Source organism: Anomaloglossus baeobatrachus, chromosome 10, assembly GCF_048569485.1.
Source record: "Anomaloglossus baeobatrachus isolate aAnoBae1 chromosome 10, aAnoBae1.hap1, whole genome shotgun sequence".
In the NCBI taxonomy this organism is placed as follows: Eukaryota; Metazoa; Chordata; class Amphibia; order Anura; family Aromobatidae; genus Anomaloglossus; species Anomaloglossus baeobatrachus.
In genome coordinates, this window is record NC_134362.1 from 35,928,223 (window position 1) to 35,948,897 (window position 20,675).

The 20,675-nt window shown below is 44.3% G+C and overlaps 1 protein-coding gene and 1 long non-coding RNA gene across 3 annotated transcripts in view; one reads left to right on the plus strand and one right to left on the minus strand.

The window, feature by feature from the left end:
* On the minus strand, nt 1-5,684 carry LOC142254731 (uncharacterized). 2 transcript variants are annotated; one of them, XR_012727305.1, is made up of 3 exons: nt 5,582-5,684; nt 1,231-1,491; nt 1-276 (listed from the first exon to the last, which is right to left on the minus strand). It is a non-coding gene; the product is annotated as an uncharacterized LOC142254731 (long non-coding RNA). The 2 variants fall into 2 exon arrangements; XR_012727306.1 differs by having other exon boundaries at nt 1,231-1,494.
* Nucleotides 4,776-20,675, plus strand: part of LOC142254730 (C-signal-like) — a 23,396-nt gene continuing 7,496 nt past the window's right edge. The window contains exons 1-4 of the mRNA XM_075325982.1: nt 4,776-4,964; nt 12,277-12,328; nt 16,077-16,264; nt 20,170-20,331. Coding sequence (XP_075182097.1) covers nt 4,827-4,964; nt 12,277-12,328; nt 16,077-16,264; nt 20,170-20,331 — 540 coding nt within the window. The 5' untranslated portion in view covers nt 4,776-4,826. The remainder of the gene's footprint in view (nt 4,965-12,276; nt 12,329-16,076; nt 16,265-20,169; nt 20,332-20,675) is intronic.

The following is a 20,675-nucleotide window of genomic DNA, read 5'->3' on the forward strand; positions in this document are numbered from 1 at the left end:
GCTTAAAAATGTGATAAAAACATTATATTTGACATAATTTGTGGAAAGATGCTGACGAAAATCTGCAACATCGAAAATTCATCTTGAATACTGGAGATTTTTGGAGAAGGAAAAATCCAGAGTTTTTCAATAGGAATCTTTAGGAAACACTTCTTATTTTTGTGAAAGATTTTTTTTTTACTAAAATATATTTTTTCATTTTTTTTCCCACATGGTGTTCTGTAGCCTTTTAACTTGGTGGTGCCAATTTTTATGCAGAATATAAAAGGAGTCCACCTAAAGGAAGTGAAATGTGATATAGTGAAGTGAAGTTGTCACAATGTGACTGTTAGGATAGCAAGGAACAGGGGCTCCTATCCTGTCCCTAATGCCAGGGGTCCTAGGCTATCCCCAACCTCAGGGTTACTCCTAATGGTGGAGATGTCTGAGTCTCATGCCTGCCTCTGCTCCTGACTAGAACTAATCTGATTCCCATCTCACACCAGGCAAGAAAGGGGCAAGAGAGAGATGGAAACACAGATAAAGACAGACAGGAAAAAACCCCAAAACTCTAGCACACTGCAAACTCACAGGAACAAACAATGAGAAACTCAGAAAAAAAGCAAGAGTAGGAAGGCAGCAACAAAAAGATAACAAGGGTTAACTCCACAACAGCACACAGCAACAGCTATTACAACCACTAGTTTGTCTGGATCATAACACCTCACCAGACCAGCTAAGATAAACTATAGCTGGCATAGAAGGATAGAAGGAAGAATCTAGCCAGCATATATATGAGGAGAGCAGATGTGATTGGTCCCCCCACAACATGTGATCAAAGGAGACTAACAAGCAGACCAGCTGACATTAAGTTTTGCTAGCCTGCCTATGATTTACCTATCTGTTGGTTGTTGCCTGAGTCTGCATGCACTGATCACAGATATCAAAGAAGTTATCGGGCAGAGTGTCAGAATCTGTAGTTTGAACAGATCCCGATGCCACCATGAGAATCGGCAATGTTTGTAAAAACCTCCGTGTGACAAAAGTCTAAGGGGGAACTTTTCTTCTTGTGGTGAGTGCCAAAATGGCATAAGAAGACTTATAAGCCGTACAATGCTTCCCTAGGAATTAAAGTGTGTAAAAATCCTTTTCAGAGAGGAAGAATACATCAACTCTAGGGTCAACTATTTGACCTATTGTCACACCTGGGTTACTGGAAGAGATCTAAGTGGGTCCACTGGACCAATGTACCTTTACTGATCTGGAGGAGTGGACCAGGGTGGCCATTAAGTCTTTACAGCAGGTACACTCACTGGACGTTTCTGCCTGGAGGCAGCCCCGGGGGATCCCGATATCTGAGCAGCTGGCGCCACAGGACGTAGACCTGGAACCGGAACAGATGAGGCAGAGTCTGGTGTGTTCCGGGACTGGCTGGCACTTGTAGTAAAAGGCAGGTGGTAGGTGTTTGTAGCAATGGAAGGACACAGAAGGACACAATCGGGAACACCGGCACTACTAGACGGAAGCAGAGACAGTCACAACTAATACGGAGAGCAGGATCACATGGGAGACCTGACAACTATCACGTGCAGACTAGGCTATGGGGACACGTTGAAAAGGCACCTCCCAATAGGGGAAGGTGCCTTAAGTACACAGTACCTGCAAGGGTCATAGGAGGAACATCCAGGTTGTGTGGTGCTGGCCCTTTAAGATAAGGGGAGGGAGTGCGGCTCCGCCCTAGTGTGCATGAGTGGACCTTAGGCCCCAGACGCCAGAGCAGTAAGCACGGAAGACGAGGCCAGAGCAGGCAGTCGGTGCTTCAGTGCAGTGGATGGGAGTTCAGGGAAGACTTCGAGACTGTAGGACCAGGAAGGAGGCATGGGGAGAAGAGCAGTGTGTGGGGGCGGGGGGGGGGGGGGGGGGTGAGTGATACCTATATTGACCCCCTTAAGAAGCTGTGTCACATGAAGTTGTTTAAAAAGCCAAACCAGACACTTCATTTGTAGATGTGTTTAGGGATGTTTTCCACTCATCAGTGTAAAGCAGGAAGTCTGATTTGACTAGGTGTGTGGTCTCTGACATGCTTTGCACTGATGAGGGGCAAACACCCAAAAACAGGCCTGCAAACTGTCTGATTTGGCTCCTAATCATGTGGCAAGGCTCGTTAAAAGGGTCAATATTGACTTTTAGGATTGCTACATTCATTAGGAAGAGTTGAAGTCCTTCCTTTTGCATATGAAGCAAAGAACTGTCAAAAAACCCACTTGCCACATCAACAGCTCGGTGGATTTTTTATTGGAAAAAAAATTAGAAAGGATCTTTGAATCATATTTCAAATGATTTTTTTGTGGATTTTAGAGCGGATCTGCACAGACCCTAAATTGCTTCATTTTGTTGGTTCAGATTTGTCAAATGACGGGAATGTAAGGCTACTTTCACACTTGCGTTGTTTTCCTTTAGTTGCAATCCGCTGTTTTGGAAAACAGCGGAATCCATTAACGCAGTGTTTCTCAACTCCAGTCCTCAAGACCCACCAACAGATCATGTTTTCAGGTTTTCCTCAATCAGGTTTTCAGGATTTCCTTAATGTTGCACAGGTGATGGAATTATTCCCTGTCTAACATTGAGGAAACCTGAAAACATGATCTGTTGGTGGGTCTTGAGGACTGGAGTTGAGAAACACTGCGTTAATGGATTCCGCTGCTTCCCATAGACTTGTATGGGCGACGGATAGCGACTGATGGACCTGCGTTGCTTCCGCTGGCCGACGCTGCGTTGCTTCCGCCGGGTGGAAGGAACGCAGCATGTAACATTTTTTGAGCGGCGGAATCCTTTATTTTTTCACTGCGCATGCTCATCTTTTTTTTTTTTTTTAAATCACAGAAACTTTGTTTTGTCTCTCGGTGGCCAAACTATCAGCTGATCGCCCGGCAGCCTGCTTTTGAGAGCGCTCAGCTGATCGCCCGGCAGCCGGCTTTTGAGAGCGCTCAGCTGATCGCCCGGCAGCCGGCTTTTGAGAGCGCTCAGCTGATCGCCCGGCAGCCGGCTTTTGAGAGCGCTCAGCTGATCGCCCGGCAGCCGGCTTTTGAGAGCGCTCAGCTGATCGCCCGGCAGCCGGCTTTTGAGAGCGCTCAGCTGATCGCCCGGCAGCCGGCTTTTGAGAGCGCTCAGCTGATCGCCCGGCAGCCGGCTTTTGAGAGCGCTCAGCTGATCGCTCGGCAGCCGGCTTTTGAGAGCGCTCAGCTGATCGCCCGGCAGCCGGCTTTTGAGAGCGCTCAGCTGATCGCCCGGCAGCCGGCTTTTGAGAGCGCTCAGCTGATCGCCCGGCAGCCGGCTTTTGAGGACGCTCAGCTGATTGCCCGGCAGCCGGCTTTTGAGAGCGCTCAGCTGATCGCCCGGCAGCCGACTTTTGAGGACGCTCAGCTGATCGCCCGGCAGCCGGCTTTTGAGAGCGCTCAGCTGATCGATCGGCAGCCGGCTTTTGAGAGCGCTCAGCTGATCGCCCGGCAGCCGGCTTTTGAGAGCGCTCAGCTGATCGCTCGGCAGCCGGCTTTTGAGAGCGCTCAGCTGATCGCCCGGCAGCCGGGTGATCAGCTGATCGTTCACAATAGTCTGCCGCCGGTAACTGTAAAAAAAAAAAAAAAGCAGATTCCGTTGTTTTGTGCCACTATATGCAACACATCCGTTGTATCCGTCACACAACGCAATGCAACGGATGCCGTTCAACACAAGTGTGAAACTAGCCTAAGGGGTACTTTGCACGCTGTGACATCGCTACTGCGATCTCGTCGGGGTCAAATCGAAAGCGACGCACATTCGGCGCCGGTAACGACGTTGCAAGGTGTAAAGCCTAGAAGCACCGATTAACGATCGCAAAAGCGTCGAAAATCGGTGATCTGTGTAGTGTCGGTCATTTCCATAATTTCGCTGCAGCGACAGGTACGATGTTGTTCCTCGTTCCTGCTGCAGCACACATCGCTGTGTATGAAGCCGCAGGAGCGAGGAACATCTCCTACGTGCGTCCCGCCTGCAATGAGGAAGGAAGGAGGTGGGCGGGATGTTTATGTCCCGCTCATCTCCACCCCTCCGCTTCTATTGGTCGCCTGCCGTGTGACGTCGCTGTGACACCGCACATCCCGCCCCCTTAGGTAGGAGGCGGGTCGCCGGCGAGAGCCACGTCGCAGGGCAGGTAAGTGCGTGTGAAGCTGCCATAGCGATAATGTTCGATGCGGCAGCCATCACAAGATATCGCAGCTGCGACGGGGGCAGGGGACTATCGCGCTCGACATTGCTACAATCGGCTAGCGGTGTCGCAGCGTGCAAAGTGCCCCTAAGTCTTTCTAAATGTCACTCATATCAAGTTGTCAAACCTGATTTTTTTTTTCCCTCTTTGTTGGTCGTGTTTCTAAATCACGCGTCATTTTTTGTGTTTTTTTTTTTTTTTTTTTTTTAAAGGAAAATTCACAAAAATATGTTACCGGGTACAGTAGTATCACAGACATCTTACAAAACATGAATAGATAATCTATTCTCAGGGTAACATGTGACAAACTTAGAAAAAAAAACACGTTTTGCTAATATGGAGTTCCAGCTCTCGATTTGTTTTGTAACTTTCTTGAAAACTTTTATAACATAAGATCCAGAAGTGCTCCCTCCTAAAACACATGGGGAAAACCTAAAGGGTTAAATTCTTTTCTGAAATAACTCAACGCTCAATTTATTGTAGTTAACAACCACTCCTAGCCGGGCGAGTAAATACATAATTCTGCTGACTCACTGCTCCTTATAAGTGGCCGATCCCCCCTCTCCTTCAATCACTGACTTCTGACTCCGAAGGAGAAGGAAACATGGCCCCAGACAGAATCCTCATTACAGGATGCAACCGAGGAATTGGATATGAACTTGTCCGTCAACTCATAGAGCAGCGAAACCCACCGAAACAAATCTTTGCAACCTGTCGTGATCCCAGCTCTCATCAGAATAAGGTACATTGTACATTTAATCTCTTTATTAATGACCTTGTGGATGGGATTGATAGTACAGTGTCAGTCTTTGCTGATGACACCAAACTATGTAGGATATTAAAAACTGACCTTGATCTTACAATATTATAAAACGATCTGGATAAGATCTCGGAATGGGCAAATGAGATTTAATGGTGATAAATGTATAGTAATGCAGCTAGGACGGAGTAATCCTATAGCTGCGTATACATTAAATGGAAGTAAACTCAGGACTACAGAACAGGAAAAATACCGGGGGATTCTGGTTACAAATAAGCTGAGCAGCAGCTCTCAATATCAGGCAGCAGCTGCTAAAGCAAACAAGATTCTAGGGTGTATAAAAAGAGATTAGATCCGTGATCCCAACGTATTGTTACCGCTCTATGAATCACTTGTAAGGCCACATCTGCAATATGGGATGCAGTTTTGGGCTCCACATTTTAAAAAGGACATTCAAAAGTTAAGGCCCCGTTACACGCAACGACGTATCTAACGATATATCGCCGGGGTCACAGATTCCGTGACGCACATCCGCCATCGTTAGCGATGTCGTTGTGTTTGATCCCAACGAGCGGCTGTTAATGATGGAAAATACTCACCAAATCGGCGATCGTTGACACGTCGTTCGTTTTCAAAAAATTGTTGATTGTTGAAGACGTAGGTTGTTCGTGGTCCCCGAGGCAGCACACATCGCTATGTGTGACACCTCGGGAACGACGAACTACATCTTACCTGCGGCCGCCGGCAACGAGGAAGGAAGGAGGTGGGCGGGATGTTACGGCCGTCTATCTCCGCCCCTCCGCTTCTATTGGGCGGCCACTTAGTGACACCGCTGTGACGCCGAACGAACCGCCGCCTTAGAAAGGAGGTGGTTCACCGGCCACAGAGACGTCGCTATGCAGGTAAGTCCGTGTGACAGCTCCTAACGACATGTGATTTTCCCATGATGCACAAACGACGGGGGCTGGTACGCTCGCTAGCGATATCGCTGCCTGTAAAGCCTCCTTTCGAATCAGTTCAAAGGTGGGTAACTAGACTACTACAAGGAATGGAGGCCACCCGTATGATGAGAGGTGTAAAAAGTTAGATCTATTTAGCTTAGAAAAAAAAGCGTCTCAAAGGATTTATAGGTATAAATACATGTGTGATCAATATAAAGGACTGGCACATGAAAGGGACTGGCACATGACTTCTTCCTTCCAAAGACAATACTAAGGACCAGGGGGCACTCACTGCGAGTGGAAGAAAAGCGATTCTGACAGCTAAATAGGAAAGGGTTCTTTACAGTTAGACTCCGGCAGGTAAATAGGAAAGGGTTCTTTACAGTTAGACTCCGGCAGCTAAATAGGAAAGGGTTCTTTACAGTTAGACTCCAGCAGCTAAATAGGAAAGGGTTCTTTACAGTTAGAGCAGTCAGACTGTGGAATGCCGACCACAAGAGGCTCAGTAATGGCAGATACTAGAACAGCTTTTATATCAGGGCTGGATGATTTCCTCAGTACACACAACATTGTCGGGTATTGGTGGAACTAATACACCTAGGTCTTTTTTCAACTTATGTAATTATATACTTACATCTTAAAAGTTCCATTCTGTTCAATGAATCTTAATGCCGATTTTCTTTAGAAATTTGTCAAAGGAGGGAGGACTTGGAGGAGAGAGCGGGGTCCCATGCTCCATGGGATGACTTTCTGTATTACATTGATTATGTTATATTTTCCCTGCAAATTCTGTATGTCCTGTGTTTCTAATCAGCGACATGGAACAGATTAGTCAAAATTAATCTATCATCAGAAAATGACAACACTTTTTGTCGTTTTGTAACATCAAACCAATTGACCTCTCTTATTTAATCCTTACCTATTTGCCATTTTAGTAATAAAAGTATTCCAGCAAAATTATTAAAGGGAATCTGTCAGTAGGATGAACCCTCCTAAGCCGTCCTATATGGATGTGGACAAAAAAAAATTGACGGCACTTCCAAAATGTAGTCTGAAGAGGTGCAAAACTGAACATGACATATAATAACAAAAAAAGACAGCTGCACTCCGAAATGCTAAAGCATGCAAACAATGAGTACAGGAATATAGACATACATTACTGCTTAAGGAAATCTAGGAAAACAATAGATATTTAGCATACAAAAATGGCCATTTCTATATCTGCCCAGTAGCCACAACAATGTAATCTCATGTTACTGGAACCCCTACACTGAACTGAAGCCTCTCACTTGGGTTATAAACCTCCATGTGTATGGGCGAGTAGGAATCTGCTACTAGAGAATAAACTCACCTGTGGCTAATGGGGGAGGGTGTGCACAGTCCCTCTAGAGGGCATGACTCCGTAATGTAGACAAAAAAACTGATGTCACTCTCAAAATGTAGTCTGAACAAATGCAAAAACTGAACATGACATAACAAGAAATAGACAGTTGCACTCTGAAATACTAAAGCATGCAAACAATGAATGTAAGTATATAGATATGCATCACTGCTTAAGGAAATCTAGGAAAAAACAAGATTAGCATACAAAAATGGCCATTTCTATATCTGCCCAGTAGCCACATCAAGGCATATCTTGCATACTGGGAACCTAGACTGAACTGAAGCCGCTCTCTGGGTTACAAACCTACATGTGTACGGGCAAGTAGGAACCTGCTACTAGAGAATAAAATCACCTGTGGCTAATGGGGGAGGGGTGCACAGTCAGAGGGCATGACTCCATAATCTAGACAAAAAAACTGATGGCACTCCCAAAATGCAGTCTGAATAGGTACAAAATTGAGCATGACATATAATAACAAAAATAGACAGTTGCACTCTGAAATGCTAAAGCATGCAAACAATGAATGCAAGAATATAGCTTTACAGTTACTCTCAAAAACACCTGCTTACATTACAGTCAATGGAGCTGGGAGCTACAGGTCATTAATAGGAGCTGTGATCGGTTGCTATAGGCAACAACAGACATTCTTATTATAAGAAGCTTATGTGTGAGGTAATATGATCTTAATGGAGAGACGGACCCAGACAGAGACAGACAGACATAGGCACAGATAGGCGGACATGGACAGAGACAGACAGACAGGGAAAGAGACAGACAGAGAAACACAGAGGCAGACAGGTAAAGAGTCAGAAAGGTAAAGTCAGACAGGGAAAGAGACAGACAGGGAAAGAGTCAGGGAAAGAGACAGACAGACAGCCAAACAGAGACAGACAGACAAATTGCAGACAGGGACAGAGACAGAGACAGAGACGGAAAGAGACAGAGAGACAGGCAAAGAGACAGAGACAGACATGGAAAGATACAGACAGAAAGATAGACAGACAAAGAGACAGACAGGGAAAGAGACAGACACAGAGAAAGAGAGAGACAGACAAACAGAGAAAGACAGACACAGAGAAATAGACAGACAGACAAAGATAGAGAGAGAAATACAGACAGAGACTGATACAGAGACAGACAGAGAAAGTCAGAAAGAGACATACACACAGGGAAAGAGACACACAGGGACAGACATAGAGAGAGACACACAGACAGAGAGATACAGAAATAGACAGGGAAAGCGATACAAAGACAGACAGAGAGAGAGACAGACAGCGACAGATACAGACAGAGAGACAGAGAGACAGACAGAGACAGACAGAGACAGACAGACAGAGTGACAGAGAGAGACAGAGAGAGAGACAGACAAACAGAGATTGGGAGAGTGGCAGAGAGGCAGTTACTATCCCGGGCAATGCCAGGTACTATAGCTAGTATCAAATAAGATTTCCTCCATGGAACTCCGAATTTATCGTATCAATCATGGATAACATGGATTTAGAACTGCACTGTAACATTCCTCCTTATCGCTTCACCACTCTGGATCTATCAAATAATCGCATCTAGAAATCAGAGAACAATATACATATGTAGATATCACTAACTAGAACAGTTTTAAACATATTCATAATAAATATTGGTTAAACATTAACGATGACAGAACAGATAACAAGATAAATTAATTTAAATCATAAGATATATACAACAGTACTACTATGTGGAGCCACAATAAAAGTCTAATCTATACAGATTGTAAAGAAAATATCCTCTTATGTTTTATATATGGAATCTAATAATGGAAAAGGAAAAAAAAATCTAATTTTGCACAAAATTACACATTTTGAACATACAGTCTACTATTGATACAATATATTAAATAATTCTAACAATTCTCTAAATCTCAAAAGATATATCATATACTAATATTTAGCCTGTTACAATTCTAAAGTGTTCTTATATAAACACAAGGCAGAAGTTTGCATGAGCAAGAAAAGACATTCATGATCCCAGGCGTGGCCACAGAGGCTTCCTCATGATGACTTGCAGTTTTCACATAGTATAGCACAGCCAATCAGAAGGAACTATTGTAACCTGTATAAAAGCAGAGGCAGGGAATGCAGCAGCCGCTGTGTAGTGCATCTGGATAGTTAATGCACTGTTCACAACTCGGCAATAGAATTAAGGAAAGAAAGCCAAAAAAAAGAGAAGAAACCTTGCACATAGTAAGTGACTGGTCACCACTAAAGACCAGGCACCAATAGCTTTACAGTATGTGTTGAGGTCACTTTTACATTACTAAAGGTGGATTTACACGCTACGATTTTGCTACAGCGATCTCGTTGGGGTCACGGAATTGGTGACGCACATCCGGCCGCGTTAGCGATCTCATTGTGTGTGACTCCTATGAGTGATTTTGAATCGTCGCAAAAACGTTCAAAATTGCTCATCGGTGACATGCCCCCCTCCTCCCAATTATCGTTGCTGATATTTGGGCGATGTAGTTAGTCGCTCCTGCTGCAGCACACATCGCTCCGTGTGACCCCGCAGGAACGAGGAACCTCTCCTTTCCTGCTGCCGGCCACAATGAGGAAGGAAGGAGGTGGGCGGGATGTTCGTCCCGCTCATCTCCGCCCCTCCGCTTTGATTGGGCAGCCGCTTAGTGACGTCGCTGTGACGCAAAATGGACTGTCCCCTTAGAAAGGAGGCGGTACGCCGGTCACAGCGACGTCGCAGGGCAGGTAAGTACGTGTGGCGGGGGTGCGCGATTTTGTCCGCGATGAACAGCGATATGCCCGTGTCGCACAAATGATTGGGGCAAGTCGCAAGCTAGCGATATCGATACCGATATCGCAGCGTGTAAAGCCCGCTTAAGGCTTTGTTTGCATTAACAGGAATCTGTCACCAGATTTTTGCTACCTCATCTGAGAGCAGCGTGATGTAGGCAAATAAATCCTGAATCCAACAATGTATCACTTAGTTTCATTGTGTCAAAACTGCTGCATCCAGTAAGGTTTTCAAATTTAGCAATGCAGCAAAGCTGAAAAAGTTGGCCCTGCTTACACCAGGCTCTCTGTATACATTGTACATAGACAGTGAGCTGCGAATCACAGCAGTGAGAGAACCGGATTAGCTGACGTAGTCCAGCAATGATAATCTCCTAAAGCTAAAACAAACATTGCAGGTAAACAACAGCACAGTGTGAAGGGAGATGCATCACTGAACTCTGTGTATTAACCCCTTATAGCATTCTGTTTTCAGATTACATAGCAAAAATCTGCTGACAGATTCCCTGCCGACAAGAGATTGAAAAGTGCTCACTGCAGTCCTAGGAGACCTCAGAGTATTACACTTGTTTCTTGTTTTTCAATATTTGCAATTTATGATTTGCTATGAATTAAAATTTTTGGGGAAAACCCTTTGTTCCCAATGCCTCAGATTTCAAATGCCCAATTATTTCCTCACTTAGGCTATGTGCACACGTTGCATAATTTCATGTGTTTATGCTGCATATTGCACTGCAGCGTAAACGCATGCGTCCTGCGTACCCAGCACAAATCTTTGAAGATTGTGCATAATCCATCCGCACATTGCGTTTGAGAGCGCAGCGATTTGGGTGCTGACATTTTGATCCAAAATCGCTGCGCTCAAAAATGCAACATGTCACTTATTTCGTGCGCTTTGAATGCAGCTCCCGCTCTGTCTATGGAAGAGGCTGCATCCAGAGCGCATGAAATCAGAATCTATTCTGCAGAAACACTGCATCCATTCCGCAGTGTTTCTGCAGCGTTTTGAAGCGCACATACACTGCCAAATCGCTGCAGAGTTTTCAGCATGGACATTATGCAACGTGTGCACATAGCCTTAAGGGTACTTTACACGCTGCGATATCGGTACTGATATCGCTAGCGAGCGTACCCGCCCCCGTCGGTTGTGAGACACGGGCAAATCGCTGCCCATGGTGCACAACATTGGACTTACCTGCCCTGCGACGTCGCTATGGCCGGTGATACGCCTCCTTTCTAAGGGGGCGGTCCGTGCAGCATCACAGTGATGTCACACGGCAGGCATCCAATAGCAGAGGAGGGGCGGAGATGAGCGGCCGGAACATGCCGCCCACCTCCTTCCTTCCGCATTACCGGTGGACGCAGGTAAGGAGATGTTCGTCGCTCCTGCGGTGTCACACATAGCGATGTGTGATGCTGCAGGAATGAGGAACAACATCGTACACGCTGCAGCAGCAACGATATTAAGGAAATGAACGACGTGTCAATGAGCAACGATTTTTCACGTTTTTGCGCTCGTTGATCGTCGCTCATTGGTGTCACACGCTGCGATGTCGCTAACTGCGCCGGATGTGCGTCACTAACAACGTGACCCTGACGATATATCGTTAACTCTCCTCTATAGATACTCTCAAAACAAGCACTGCTTGCACGAGGAGGAGCATCTTTGGCTCATTTGGTTAGACCATGCTGTTGGTAACTAGGAGAGGCTGTGACAGAAAACTAGGAGAGGCTGAGGATTTTAGGAATCTATATGAACAGTTTAAAGTAGTCAGACCCATAGAATATGGACTGATTACAAAACTAGACCATGCGGTTGGTAACCAGGAGAGGCTGTGGCAAAAAAACTAGAAGAGGCTGGATCTTAGGAATCTATACCAACAGTTTAAAGTAGCCAGACCCATAGAATACGGACAGATTACAAAGTTACTTGTGCTATTAATATGCAATAAATTCATAGACATATTATAGACTAATATAATGAGTATAAATGTGCATCCCCAAAATCTAGGGTAGTGTAAAACATTCATGGATAATGGAACAGGTGGAGAAAGTTATTTAAATATTTGTTAAGCAGAAGATGGGGATAACTGCAGGACTACATTTATCGTATAGAAATCTATAGTTCGGGGAGATAAAAGATATTAGAAATTAGTAATTTATAACAAATATCTTTATTTTCACAGAAGCTGATTGAACTTGCTACAAAGTATCCAAAAGTGATTGTGATAAAATTAGGTAAGTGATCCACGGAGTTTACATTAGATGGAACGATGATATATTCTAATAAGGAAATGTACACAATAGTTTTATTCTTTTCCAGATTTGTGGACCTTAAAGGGATAGTCCCATCTCCAAGACCCTATCCCAATATGTAGTAGGTGTAATAATAAGAATCTTAGTAAATACCTCCAATTAAAAATGTAGTATAGTTTTCCTGATTAGCTATGTCTCTTACCTCATGTGCAGGGCATTACAGCTTAGGTATCTATGGTTATGACCACTCATGTAGTGACAGTTAGTTGCTCGTGGTCATAATCATGGATACTTAGGGGCACTTTGCACGCTGCGACATCGCTAGCCGATACTAGCGATGCCGAGCGCGATAGTCCCCGCCCCCGTCGCACATGCGATATCTTGTGATAGCTGGCGTAGCGAACATTATCGCTACGGCAGCTTCACACGCACTTACCTGCCCTGCGACATCGCTCTGACCAGCGACCTGCCTCCTTCCTAAGGGGGCGAGTCGTGCGGCGTCACAGCGACGTCTCACGGCAGGCGGCCAATAGAAGCGGAGGGGCGGAGATGAGTGGGACGTAAACATCCCGCCCACCTCCTTCCTTCCGCATAGCCGGTGGAGGCAGGTAAGGAGATGTTCCTCGCTCCTGCGGCTTCACACACAGCGATGTGTGCTGCCGCAGGAACAAGGAACAACATCATATCGCATATTGGTGCGACATTATGAAAATGACCGACGCTACACAGATCACCAATTTACGACGCTTTTGCGATCGTTTATCGGTGCTTCGAGGCTTTACACGTTGCGACGTCGTTACCGGTGCCGGATGTGCGTCAGTTTCGATTTGACCCCGACGATATCGCAGGTGCGATGACGCAACGTGCAAAGTACCCCTTAACCTGCAATGCCCTGCACATGAGGTAAGCGACATAGCTAATCAGGAGAACTATACTACTTTTTTAATTGGCAGAATTTGATAATATTATTATTACGCCTACTACATATTGGGAAACCAAACAAGAAGAAGAAAACAAACGATCAAATGCCCATATATATGCAAAATAAAAAAGTTTATTAAGGAATCATGATAACAACAAATTGGGGTAAAGACATAACATGAGGAATATAGTAAAACATGAAAAACCAGGACCCATCATATCATATATCATATATGAATTGGGAGGTGTAGCTCTGAAAACCACCACAAGATGTCACCAACCCAAAAAGAGGAATATGATATTGCAAAGCAACCCAAAGATATCCAAGACCCACACAAATATTAACACCATTGTCAGTATATATACACTTAGGGCATAAGAGGTCCCCAAGATAGCTCTGCATTATCTAATTGCACTTACATTTGGTGGGTCAGATGCTGGTTGCACAATGCAAGGAGAAGAGTCACGTAGGCCGATCCCGATGCGCGTTTCGGTAATAAGGATTACCTTCATCAGGTGGCGTGGTTTACAAGGCATGGCGGGAGGCTTAAATATCCAGTATTTGATATTATTATTATTATGCCTACTACATATTGGGATAGGTTCTTTGGAGATGGGAATACCCCTTTAAAGCTACATTCCCACAATTAGCTTTTTTTGAGTTTTTGTCCTTGTGTATTTTAGCTGCATCAAATATGCAGCAAAGTGAATGGGATTTAGAGAAATCTCCTGCCCCTGCGTTTCTTTTGTACTCAGCGTAATTGACCCCGGTGTGCGCATTTCAGAGCCGCATCTTATCAATTCCTCTTGCGGGTTTGTGGAGTTTTCTGGGCAGATTTGCCCCATAGACTTGTAATAGATGAGTAAAATCTGCAGGTAAAAAAAAACCATGCATAAAATAGTGCATGTAATTCCCACATAAGTATATTAATAAAGTTTTGTCAAAGCCAAATACCAGATAGTATCAAAAACAAAACAGCTTTATTTAAAACATGACAAATGACAAAAACGCAGAGTCACAAATGTGATAAAAATGCAAGTAAGCTAATTTACATAAAAGGTGCAGAAATTCTGCAACATCAAAAGCTCATCATGGGCATGGAGCCTCAAGGGAGAATTTACTAATTCCTGTCACAGCCATGAATGGCCTGTACCAGGTGAATACTTAAAGGGGTGGTTCACTACTTAGTTTTCATAGGCACGTCGATATGTTGAGAAACAAGGCTTCTCTCAAATACCTTGTGTTGCTAATAGTGCCTGTGACCGGTGCTATTGCGGTCCGCTCACCCCCTTTGCGCGACCCCCTGTGGCTCCGTGACCTCTGACGTTCGGTGATGTGACTTCAACTTCCAGTTGACGTGACATCAGCGCGGTCAACCCCAGCCTTCCTGAGTGACTGGGCTGTGGGTGGAGTTTCACCGCTCGTCACAGCCCAACATCTCGTGTGCGCTCTACTGCACTGCAGAAGGCCGCAAGCAGGAGTGATGCTGGGCTGTGACGTGCGGTGAAACGCCGCCCACAGCCCAGTCACTCAGCAAGACTGAGGCCGGCCGGGGTGAAGTCAGGTCAACTGGAAGTTGACGTGACATCATCGGACATCAGAGGTGATGGAGCCCGGGGTCACGCGAAGGAGATGAGTGGTCCGCAATAGTGCCGCTCACAGGCAGTATTGGCAACACAAGGTATTTGAGAGAAACCATGTTTCTCAACATAATATTGATGTGCCTATGAAAACTAAGTAGTGAACCACTCCTTTAAGGGGAAATTTTCTGAAAGTAGTGCAAAGGAAAACTGAAACAAGTGACCATAGGAAGAGATTTACCAGTACAAGCCGCATGATTCTATATACATGATTCTACAGTGCTGGCCAAAAGTATTGGCACCCCTACAATTCCATCAATTAATACTCAGTTTCTTCTTGAATTGATGATGCCCTACAACTTTGTAATTCACTTTTTTTCTCTATCTCGTTCCGTTTTCGAGATAAAAATGCTAACTCCGTTGTTTTCCACCAGATGGCGCTATAGGAGGTTTCATTGCGTAGCGCATGGCTACTTTACTATACCTAGACACCACTTCTATGCCTATAGCTGTCGCTGTTCTCAATTTAATGGCGGTGGACAGGATATGGGTGGACACACTGTATATGGCTGTGTGACTATTTTAAAACCAGTTTTCAGTGACCATAGGAAGAGATTTACCAGTACAAGCCACATGATTCTATATACATGATTCTACAGTGCTGGCCAAAAGTACTGGCACCCCTGCAATTCCATCAATTAATACTCAGTTTCTTCTTGAATTGATGATGCCCTACAACTTTGTAATTCACTTTTTTTCTCTATCTCGTTCCGTTTGAGATAAAAATGCTAACTCCGTTGTTTTCCACCAGATGGCGCTATAGGAGGTTTCATTGCATAGCGCATGGCTACTTTACTATACCTAGACACCACTTCTATGCCTATAGCTGTCGCTGTTCTCAATTTAATGGCGGTGGACAGGATATGGGTGGACACACTGTAAATGGCTGTGTGACTATTTTAAGACCAGTTTTCAGCCTTTGGAAGTAAACAATGGAAGTTCGTGTTAAATGACACTAAGCAGAGATCTTGAAGATAAATCAAATTTTCTATTTTGTAATTTACAAAATGTCCATATTTATTAAACACGCTTTATATGAAGAAACTCAAAAACAAAGAAAACCCTTACAAAATGATGCAAACCTCGCCCTTAAAAAAAGGTATAAAAAATAAAAGTGTTTATTGTGTTTAATTATTGTAAGTTTTTTTAATTATTTTTATTTTTGTAGAATCCACCGATGCCAATAGCATTAACGAGGCTGTAAAGGAGGTGGAGAAGCATCTGAATGGAGCTGGGCTTAATTTGCTGATTAATAATGCGGGGATCATGCCGGACAGCACGCTGGAGTCCGCCGACTCTGCCGACTTCTCCAATGTTTACAACACTAATGTAATTGGTCCCTTTTTGCTTTCAAAGGTGAGAAAGGGAATAATAATAATAATAATAATAATAATAATAATAATAATAATATAATATTAAAAAAAAAATAAAAATTCATCATGTGGCTAAATAAATATTTATATCCACGCAGGACAACTGATTCTTTAGTTTTATTTTTTAGTTGTTTTATTTTTTAGTTGTTTTATTTTTTAGTGTCTGTTGGAAAATGGGATTAGAGAAAGTTTCCATATCAAGCCCTGATAAAAAAAAAAATAATGAAAAGGGGGGGGGGGTTGCATTTGAGATTTGAATAGTGCCATAGAGATCCATGACGTTGTTGCTTCTCAAGTTTCCGATTGTCACGCCGCGAGTGAAAGGACTCCGGGTGAGCTTTGCAACACAAAGGATAAACCAGGGAAGTAATCTAATCAATGGCCCTGGCGCTAGGGAGAGGGGAGTGGTGTCACCTCTTAACACTCACCTGAATCTGATCCCTGCACTCCCTAATGTCAGTAGACAGTTCCTTCCCCCGTGCGCCATCACATGCCTAGGCTCTCGCTGGCACTGAACTTACCGTGACTAGTGAAGGCCAGTGAGATGCTAGTCTCACCACTGCAATAAGACAACACGAGGAAGGTAAGACAAATGGGTATGGAAAGATGCAACAACTAGTACTTCAGGAAACTTCTCAGCTGCAACAGAAATGAACACCTAAGCTTCTCCAGAGCCTGGCTCCTTCAAAGTGGACAGTATAGAATGAACTATAGCTGGCATAGTGAGGAGTGGATATTTATAGCAGAAGGGACTGGCTGCAGCTGGGATTACAGCTATCTGTTAAATTGCAGCAGGATAACAAGAAACCCATTCAGCATGGAATTAAATAAGCTCCAACTCAGAGTAAATGATGAGTAGGCACTAAAGAGGATCAACTATACACTGTGACCTTCTGATCCCAAATCCCCCAAGCTCACATCAGACCATGACACCTATGTTCTTACTATTTCTTTCCTCATTATTTTGATATACTGTCTTCTAGGAAATTTATTGACAGTGCATAGTATTGGGATTTTCTGCACGAAAAGTTTTTTGTTTATCAACAGACTCCTATTTTTCTATGTGTTATCACATTCTGGAATATCTACATTTTGTGTTCCTCCTATTACTGGGTCAGATGCACATTTTCTTATCTGATCTGTTATTTTCATGGTACAGTACCGTCCTATAGTGGTGAGTACAGACCATATTTACAAAAGGTTTAAATTACCTTCTTAAATTGATTATTTTTTATGTACTGCTAAGTTTACCCTCAAGAGAAAGCAGACACCCCCTAAAAGAATTGCACTGACCAGACCCAAACAGTTAGAGTTTGCAACTGAATGGGTTCTCACATACAGATCTGCGTCACTGTCAGGTCCCCCTGTGTTCTACAGTGGTTGGCTCCCCCTGGTCACTCAAAGCTGTATCACTCATGAGGAGTGATACTGGAACCCGATCTGTTTGTGAGAGCTGCAGCGCAATGCAGTGGGAGCGGCGAGGGATCTGACAGCATCAGAGATCTCTGTGTGAGAGCCCATCCACCATTGACACTAGCCAACTGATTATTTGGGGTCTGGTGAGTGCAATATTTTTTTGTTTTTTGGGGGGGGAGGTGTCTGCTTTCTTTTGGGGGTGTTTTCTTTCTTTTGGGGGTGTCTTTCTTTTGTGACAGTCTGCTTTCTTTGATGAAGAGTCCTGCAGTCTTCATTAACTTTTTTACCTGCTTGGACCCTTACTTATGGAATCGCAACTAGGGCTTATTTTTGGAGTAGGACTTCTATTTTAAGCATAGTCCAAAAAGTTCCCAAAATCCTAGTAGGGCTTATTTTCAGGATAGGTCTTCTTTTCGGAGAAACAGGTGAACTTTTGGAAACAGTGCTGGGTCAGCTGAACTATTCTTAAGGCCTGAAACACACATCCGTTAAACACGTGCGTGTTTGGTCCATTTCCGTATGTACCGGAGACACGGACAAACGTGCACCAATGTTATGTTATGTTTGAGGTCACACGTGCGTTATTCCATACAGTCCGTGTGTCCGTGATACGTATGTGTATCCGTTTTGCACGGAAGCATGTCCGTTTTCTGCAGGGAACACGCACACACGGACCCAATGGAAGTCTATGGGTCCGTGAGCACACGTATGTGACACGGATGCATCTCTGTATGCTCCGTGTACGTTTTGTGCTTTTTTGTAGCGATGTCGGTCATTCTTTCTTTTTCTGTTTATGTCGGTCAATCTCCCTCAGTCCATTGGTCGGTCTCTCTCTGTTTTGTCTGTCCCTCTCTGACTGTCGGTCAGTCTCCCCCCTCTGTCATACTTACCGTTCCCCAATCACCAGCGCGGCGCTGCACAGCTGTTAAAAAAACTATTTACTATTTTGAAAAAGCCGGCCGCTCATTAATCAATCTGGTATTCCCTGCTTTCCCCGCCCACCGGCGCCTATGATTGGTTGCAGTTAGACACGCCTCCACGCTGAGTGACAGCTGTCTCACTGCAGCCAATCACAGCTATATCGAGTAGTAAAAAAAAAAAAAAATAATTAAAAAAAAAACGACCTGCGGTCCCCCCCATTTTGATACCAGCCAGGGTAAAGTCACATGGCTGAAGGCTAGTATTCTCAAGATGGGGAGCTCCACGTTATGGGGAGCCCCCCAGCCTAACAATATCAGCCAGCAGCCTCCCAGAATTGCCGCATCCATTAGATGCGACAGTTCTGGGACTCTACCCGGCTCTTCCCGAATTGCCCTGGTGCCATGGCAATCAGGGTAATAAAGAGTTAATGACAGCCCATAGCTGCCACTAAGTCCAAGATTAATCATTGCAGGCGTCTCCCCGAGATACCTTCCATGAGTAATCTGTAAGTTACAGTAAATAAACACATACACCCGAAAAAAATCCTTTATTTGCAATAATAAACACTAACAAATACCCTTGTTCACCAATTTATTCAGCCCCATAAACCCATCCATGTCCGGCGTAATCCACGGAGGTCCTGCGTCGCTTCCAGCTCTGCTACATGAAGGTGACAGGAGCTGCAGAAGAACACCGCCGCTCCTGACAGCTCCACGCAGCAACTGAGGTGAGTATCGCGATCAGCTGTGCTGTCACTGAGGTTACTCACGGCCACTGCTGGATCCTCCACCTCTGACAGCAAGTCGCCCGAGTGACAGCGATGAAGTCACAGGTGAGTTGCGGTCTCGGGTGGAGGACTTCAGCTAGCCGCGGGTAACCTGAGTAACGGCAGTGCTAATCGCGCTGCTCACTTCAGTCACTTAGGGGATTAGTGGTCACCGGTGAGTCTTTCACGGGTGACCGCTAATCAGTACGCGACACAGACAGAGCCGCGGTATGACAATGAAGTCGGGTGAAGTTCACCCGATTTCATTCTCAGCACGCGTTGCTGTCTGCTGTCAGCGGGTATGTATCAACGACATTGTGCATCACACACACGGAACATTTCACACGGACATGTCACTTACGTATCTCACGCACACACGGACATTCCACATGCACACGTGGCTAGCAAACGCCGTTCACACAAATGCCACACGTACCATAAAAACGAAAAACGGACCTAAAAAACAGAATGTAACACACGTGCGTGTTTTTCACGGATGTGTGTCGGAGGCCTAAAAGATAAGGGAACACAGCAAACCTTTTAAAAGTCAGAGGGACCCTCTTAGGATCTAAAAATGAACTATTCATCATTGCGTCTGTAAAATTGTGATCCATGACATCAGCGTGAACGGATAATTATGGACTTTAATGAAACGCTTGTATGTTTCTTGTCAACTGACATGTCATTCATAGATCAAGGATAAACCTTCACTGCATAGGATTGGAAAGGTTATTAATTCCATTGATGAAAGATAATATATTTTGGATTTCTTTTTTTTTTTCCAGGCGTTGCTGCCATTTTTGAAGAAGGCTGCAGTAGAACATCACCAGAAGCCTTTTAGTTGCGGCAAATCTGCGATAATAAATGTTTCCACGCTGTTGGGATCCATAGAGAAAACACCGGAGACCTTCGCTGTCTTCCCAATGCTTTCTTATCGATGCAGCAAGGTACGATACAGGTTGGAAAGAATGTCTCGCTGGTTTTTATTTTACGATTACATTTGTTTTATGTTTACTAAATACAGAGCTGTAATAATCAGATTTCAATTATTCCAAACAATTGTAAGCAGAGCGCCTCCATAATCAGTGCGGGGCGGGGAGAGCGGCATCAAGCAGGGTCCCCAATAAAACACCTAGCGTTACAAACAAGTGTCTATGTTAAAAAAAATAATCAAAAATTATACATTATATAAATATATATATGTGTGTACATATACACACATATATATATATATATATATATATTTATATAATATAATACAATAAAAGACCTAGTGTTACAAACAAGTGTA